General features: G+C 33.5%; 1 protein-coding gene across 1 annotated transcript; it reads left to right on the top strand.

Annotated features, from left to right (window-relative positions):
- Window positions 1–404: 404 nt before the first annotated feature.
- On the top strand, window positions 405–6,848 carry LOC145678211 (uncharacterized; the record flags this gene model as incomplete). Its single annotated transcript, XM_081748265.1, has 2 exons — window positions 405–719; window positions 6,657–6,848. Coding segments are annotated over 2 exons (507 nt in total), but the record flags the coding sequence as incomplete, so codon positions are not given.
- Between the last annotated feature and the right edge of the window lie 867 nt (window positions 6,849–7,715).

Here is a 7,715-nt window from a genome sequence, read left to right as displayed (position 1 = left end):
CATACAGAGAGAAACAATTTTCTGTCTAAGATTGTGGCTTGTGACAAAACCTGATGTCATTTCTTCAATCCAGCAATGCTTTTAGTCTTAGTTCCATTTAATGTTTAATCCATAAAATCTTTAGCCCTCAGGAAGACAGTCCAATGCTTTTAGTCTTAGTTCCATTTAATGTTTAATCCATAAAATCTTTACCCCTCAGTCTTAGGAAAACAGTCCAATGCTTTTAGTCTTAGTTCCATTTAATGTTTATTCCATAAAATCTTTAGCCCTCAGTCTTAGGAAGACAGTCCAATGCTTTTAGTCTTAGTAATACTTCTACATTTTAACTCACTAAAACAACTGTTGTCTATTTTTTCGTGCATTTCATAAAAGCGTGATTTTTGAATGCTTATTCCTGAATATAGGAGGAAGTTGAGCAACAACGTGAAGCTGCCGCCGAGGCAGCAGCTCAAGCAGAGGAGGAGGCTCGGCTTAAGGAAGAAGAGGAGAAAATGAGAGAAGAAGAAGAAAAGGCCAAAGCGGAGGCGGAAGCAGAGGCGAGGAAAGCTCAAAAGGCTGAAGAGGGAGAAGAACTTGACGAGGAGGAAATGGAGGAGGAAGAAGAAGAAGAACAAATGTTAGTCCTTCCTCCGCTCGTGGTTCCCAACGCTCCCAAATCTACATACAAGCCACCTGTGGAAACAGGAAAAGAGGACCCTGGTATGGGAGCCAACAGAAAGGTAAATATTAACAACCTTGTAAATTTCTCTTCTAGAGCTGATTCTTGGAAACTACTTACATGAAACGTAGATATAACGCAACTTTTGAAAGATTAGAAATTAGTATTTGAAGTAGCTCTTTTGTTTATACTAATACTTCATAAAGATGTGAGAATAAATTACTCAATTGTATTTCGAGATTTAACACAATACCAATAAAAATTTGATTCTAATCTATACCTAGATTATACGTAATTAAACATCATTTACTTTTACAATTATAAATCGTACGCGTAGATCGTGAAATTATTACAGATTTTTCTCAACTGGCTCTTCACTAGGAAATATTGAATAATAATACAGGGTGTGTCAAAGCGGACTTTACAACTTTAAAAACTCATATTGATTTATTCCTTTATCTTGCAGACATGGTTTTGATCTCATTTTCTAGCAAAATACATCAAGTTTTGACTCACGTAGTACACTAGTTCAGAAACAAGCCACCGCAAGTGCTAGTGGCAGTTGGAGCAAAGATGGCTGCTTTTACTGGTCCCGAGCGTGCTAGCTGTGTGTTTTGGGTTGAGGAACCAAAGTCTGCGACAACTATACAACGTAATTTTCGTACAAAGTATGGTAAAGATCCTCCCAGTAGGTCTATTATTTATCAGTGGCATAAGTGTTTTATTGAAACTGGATGTTCAGTAAGACACAACAAATCTTTAGGTCGTCCCAGCAGTGGCGTAACTAAAGGCTCGGGGGCCTCCTCGCAGACAGCTTGGAGTGGGGCCCCTTCTCTACGTTCCACTTTACGACTGGGGGTCCCCTTGATGGCTTGGGCCCCCTGCAATGCGGGGTCTGCGGGGCCCTTATTTACGCCACTGCGTCCCAGTACGTCTGAAGACGTTGTAGAGCAAGTGAGGCTTCAGATGGAATGTGTGCCCATCACCAGTGGAAGCCACATTGAACCTCTTTACGCATAAGGTTAAAAAAACTGATGTATTTGACTACAAAATTACACCAAAACCATGTCTGCAAGCTAAATAAATGAATCAATATGAGTTATCAAAGTTGGAAAGTCCTTTTTGATACACCCTGTATTTTCTAGTATGCAAGCTATTGACTAAATGCACATTGTCAATAGATTACATACAAGAAAAGATTCTAACATGAATCTTATTGCAAGGGTAACCATATACGAATAACGAAATAGAATAGCAAATAATCCTGGTAGTATCAGTTAGCAGAATATTATACGTCACCCAATTTAATTTGTTGAATTCTGTATATTTTCCCCTCACTCATATCTTTCGACCAGTACATTCCATGGTCTATGGAGTTGAGACATAAATTGAAAGAATATTTTATTAAAAAGGAAATGAGGTGTAATTATTGACAAAATAATATAGGATATTTATATTTATTTGTTAAAAGATAGGAGAAATATTGTAATATATCTAGTACATAATAAAATTACAACAGAATATTATAATATACAGAAAGATATATATATGCAAAATTAGGCAAGGATATAGCCAAGTATAATCAATATTATAAAATAACAGTATGACAATAAAAATATATTATTGTACAGAATAGAAGATAGAAAAGAAATCTAAATTACTCAAATGAAATTTTAAAAAAAAGATTGAAATTGATCACAGGAAGGTCCCGATTTACCTCAATTTACTTTATCCTTACATATCCTTACATCTTACTTTATCCTTACATCTTTATTATGAACTAATTTTGAGGATATTCATCTTATTTTGTGCAATGAACTGAAAGAAGTGCATTTCGTTTCATTTCTGCATTTTTTTTACATTATAATGCAACTACGTTTGAACCTCACCCGTGTGAACTATTCTGATAACGTATTCTCACATATCTTCCTTACACGTCATGCTAATGCTCCAGCCAATGAGAGTACATGTGCAGACCTAATGAATAAAAATTCTTATGTTATGAGGAGTTTGAGACTTCATTTTACGCCTGGGTTCCAGATCCATGGGCGAGGCTTTATGAGGGAAGTGGAAAGAGCGATACTTTATTCGGAAAGATGGTGGCCTAACTTATAGATCTCCGTTGGGTGTGCTGTTTAATTCTTCTATTTTTTTTTTTTTTTTTTCATTTATTTTGTTAAACCTTTGTGTAAACATGTAGAAAGCTAAGAATATGAATAATATACGTATAGTAAATTGGACCATGTGTGTATTTGATTCAGGATTTTTCCTTTATGCATGTTACGTGCGTAGTTCGTCGTAGTATGTTTTATATATAATTGCTTAATCCATAACTTCTAATATAGTGGTTTATTGCAGTTGTTCGTGATGAAGTTGGAACAAGACTTCGTTTTGTTTGAATCGCTTCACAATTTGCAGGAAAACAGCATTTGCGTAAAGATAGCTTTGTGTGCATTCAGATTGACATTAGCTAAGGTGTCAATACACAGGTGCTGAACGTATTCCAAGTTCGAATCTCGATCTTGGTTATCACGTTGGTTTCTTTACAATCTGTAGTAATCATTATATACACCATACTTCATCCTTATCAGAAGAAAATCGGAAATCCCGATTTCCTATATGAATACACTGTTTAACATACCTGATATTCTAAGGATGATAGTGAAATGTAGTTGTAGGACAGTTAGTGTGTATACGGTTCATTGCATTCGGCAGTACCTGCTTGAAAGTAGTGAAAGACAGAAAGGAGATAGATGATGTTTCCTTCTGTTGAGCAGATCATGGGTGTTCTTTTCTCTTGAGTCTATATTGAATGTTGGAAGTCGGGTCACAGTGTGAAATATCTGTCACACTTATAAAAAGGAACAAGACCCCAGCGAGATACAAGTTAACAGGCATTCATTCATTTTGAAAATCGCTAGTGCGAGCAGCATGCCTCCAGATGTTGCAGGAAAAAGATGTCAGCTGTCGTTAAAGAAACTATAGGTATCCACCTGCTACCCGGATTTCTTTATGTCCTTTCTATGGATATCCGTAGGATTTTTTACAGGAAGGACCAACGTTTGTAGTCTTTTTCTAATGGTTATGGTCTTTTAGCAGATAAAATTCAATGTGTTATGGAAGAAGAGTGTGGAGAAGAGTCGCTGATGTCTGATTTGTGTGGTATTCAGGGCACAGTTTTCAATGAAAAGCATGTTTTTATATTTTGGTGACCACCTAATATCATATAACAGGTACTTTAACAGAAGCCGGAAATATAAAGAGATAAAGAAAATCTTGGAGAAGCAAATTTAGAAAATATTGCTCTTCACTAGAAACTTGATTCAAATTATTAGTTCACTTGAATTGCAGGGAAAGACTACAGCCCATCCTTCTCCTTTCTCCTCCTTTGTAGATGTCCATGGTTTCTTCTATTTTTTTTATAACGAAGTACATTATTATTAAATTTTATGTATTTTCTCGCTTTTTTAGACACATCAAGTATCAATCTTTTTATTTTATTTTTATTTTTTTATTATATATATATATATACTTTTTTGGATCGCATTCTTGTACACTGATGACTGTTTGCCTCACTTGAGATACCTGGTGTGTACATTATGTTGTTTTCTTTTCTGTAAGCTGCACAAACCATGTGTATAATGAAGCTATAGAGATGATTAAACCGGCCAAATAGCAATGAAATAGCATGTTATCCATTAATGATCACGATTCTTAGGAGAATTAATAGGACACTTCTGGATAAAAATGCCAAGAGATACTTCGAGAATTGAAACAAATAATGGAGAAAATCATGCTTAAATTCTTACTATTTTACTTTTATATTCAATTATATTAGTGATACAATACCTGTTACTGGTAGAGATGTATGACATTCTAAACCGCCAGGGTTGGTGTCTTCTGGAGTTTCAAAAAAGCATCACTCCTGTAAAAGGAGGTTGACATATTTCTATATAATATATTTTTTCTGTGTTGCATGTATTTTCCTTTTTTAGAATAATATTTGCTTAATATTATTTTAAAATATATTACATATTATATGATGTATTTCCTTAATTTTAGTGAATAATTTGTTCAATTACCTTTCATATATAGAGAGCATAAGTCAATATTTTACCTATTTATTACTAAAAAATTAAAAGAGTACAAAGAAAAAAAAGTTTTAAAGTATATTTTCATTAAGATAATCAATTTCATGTAAACTTAAAAATTTCCTTTTAATAGTGTAATTACAATATAATTTTTAATCCTGATAAGAAAACAGTATTTACCTTCTCGTATTGAGTTTAATCTAAAAGTAAACTAAAGATCGTCCGTTTTTGGAACAGACATAACAAAAAAGGACTGTGTGAGAAGGTTTTCTTGACTTTGGCACTAATGGAGCTGAATTAGTAAATCTCAGACCCGCATTGGAACGAGAGTAGAACGAAAAACATTTCTGGTCTCCATCGAGGTTGGAATAGATTACCTCCTTGACAGGTAGACGCCTTAGCGACTACGTTACGCCTTTTGAATTTAATCACTGTTTGCAATTTCCGTGTACACTTGTGTTCGAGTGTTTACTCTTAGTGTTGCTTCCTCAATTATTGTTTGTAGTATTATTACAAATATTTACTTCTATTATGCTCTTACATAGGATATCTTTTACATCAGCCATTGATATTTCTCATGGGCCTCATGAACGCATATTTCCATTGAATTCAGTATTCTCAAGGTAGTACAAAAAGCGCAATAAGAAATTTATTTAAGTGTGTCTTTTTACCAATGGCATGAGCATTACTTTTTTTTTTTTTAGAATATTTGAAATAATTGTTCAGAAAATATGGTCTGGAAAATATCATTATGATATGATTTTCGTTATTCATTTGTTTACGTATGTATGGCGTATTGTAGTTGTTTGACTTTGTGATGAACAATTTCCCAACAATATTAGATTATTTTAATCCACTGACATGAAAAAGAAAGAAAGAAAAAAACTAACGTTTTTTTTTTCATTTCTCCATTTAGAGCCAGCGGAAAGTTACAGTGAATAATTAAACTCATACCGTATGCAGAGGCGGTTGGTGAGGGAAGTTACACTGGTAAAAATGCAGTAGGGAACATTTTAATCATACAAAGATCTTGAAATAATCTTGGAAGCAAAAACCATTACAAAAATACCTTATTTCTTCAAATTGCTAGTGGAAAGATAATAAATCGAAACTGGAGTGTTAAAGTGTAAGAAATGTTCTGTGAAACTAGGTTGGTCCCGAATTTCTTTGGGTTCATTCTCTTAAGAGGATACTAAAGAAACAGTTAATGATAAAAATATAGGAGTTCCAGCCTTCATAGATAAGAAACGGTTGCGATCATGATTCCCACGCGATTCGAAATATCAATATAAACTAAAACGAAGAGGAATCACGGGTGCAAAGATAAGCACAGTTGAAGTGAAGAAATTTTAAATTATATGCATGTGGCTTTTTCTCGAGACGCGTCTTATTATCAGTGCCGCAATTTAGGAGCTCAGGACCTCTAGGCACTTTTGCTGTTGACTTCCCCATTAATTACATGTTTCACCACCCCTTCATCCCTAACTTAAAAATCAAACTTATATAATTAAAAAAATAAGAATTGGGAAATATGTTCTGAATTATTTTTGGATTTCTTACGCTATCATTAAACATATTAGAATAGTTTTAAAAAAGTTCATGAAATACTATATTTGCTCTTGTAACTTTTTCACACGAAAAAAAAATTAAAATATTATTTATTTTTTAAATTTTGCGCCCTTCAAAAATTTTGTGCTCTAGGTACGAGCTTAATTGGCTTAATGGAAAATGTGGCACTGCTTATTATATTATGTAATAAACTTAAATAACTGAATTGGTGAGTAAAATTGTGATTTCTATAATTACTCTGTACCACGAAACAAGTTAACTTAACCTGAAGTGTTTTTTTTTTCTTTTTTTAATAAAGTTTGTTAAAATTTCCGAAAGACAATAAAATTTGTTTTCAGGTTTTCTATGTGTGTAATTCGCCTGCTGATGAGTGGGTTGAGTTACCTGATGTCACACCACAAGAAATAACCACAGCTAGGAAAATAAAGAAGTTTTTCACTGGAAACCTGCAGAAAGAAGTAAGTAACCCTATGGATATGAATATGGATAAATATAATATGGATAAACAAAGAAATTACGGTCTCATTTAAATTCTTTAACTTCTTCAGAGTTTATTGAAGGTTTCGAATAAAAGGAAACTGTAATATAGTTTTAGAATAAATCAATAATAATAATAATACATCCTTCTTTTAGTTTCTATTTTCTGTTTGCACGTGTTCCCTACCTATTTGATGAAATGCTTAGCGAAAGTACTTATATTTTTCTATATTTACTAGAATCATTCATTATAAAGGGTTTACTAGAAAGAACGTCAGAACTTTGAAATAGTGTTCTGACAACACTGATTGAATCGGCGAGATAAAACTGAGACAGTTATGTATAGTAATGTGCGGCAAGTTATCATGACTGAATGCACAATTCAACAACGTGCAGAAATTCTTCAAATTTACCATCAAAATGAGTGTTCAATTTGACAGATGTTTCGTGCATTGCAAAGAATATATGGTCAAATGTATTCAACCTATAGAACAATTGATTTACTGATCTAAGTACAATAAAATACGCACACAGTTCACGAAGTGTCCCTCCATTCTCAGAAACCCACTATGTGGTATGTTTTCGTGCCAATCGTGTAATCGGCATTCTTGAGGACAAACCCGGCAATTACATTACTCCAATGGCGAGATATACATGATTATGGTAAAGTATTTTTAACTTGCAAATCACACACAACTTGCAAATCATGATATATATGTTTTCCTCTTCTTTTTCTTCTCTTTTCTTATTTCTTTCTTATTTTTATTTTTCAACAACACGATGTAACTTACAGCACTGCTCGCCAGACCCCTTGGACAAAAAGATATTTCCTCAAATTCCAGGTCTATAGAAATAAGCCAGAAACAATTCACAAAGTGAAAGGAAACACTGAACGCACAATTGCGAATTTATCATGCAAT

The sequence above is a fragment of the Thermobia domestica genome, unplaced genomic scaffold, assembly GCF_964235325.1.
Source record: "Thermobia domestica unplaced genomic scaffold, izTheDome1.hap1.1 HAP1_SCAFFOLD_2079, whole genome shotgun sequence".
In the NCBI taxonomy this organism is placed as follows: Eukaryota; Metazoa; Arthropoda; class Insecta; order Zygentoma; family Lepismatidae; genus Thermobia; species Thermobia domestica.
This window is presented reverse-complemented; position numbering and strand designations above follow the sequence as displayed.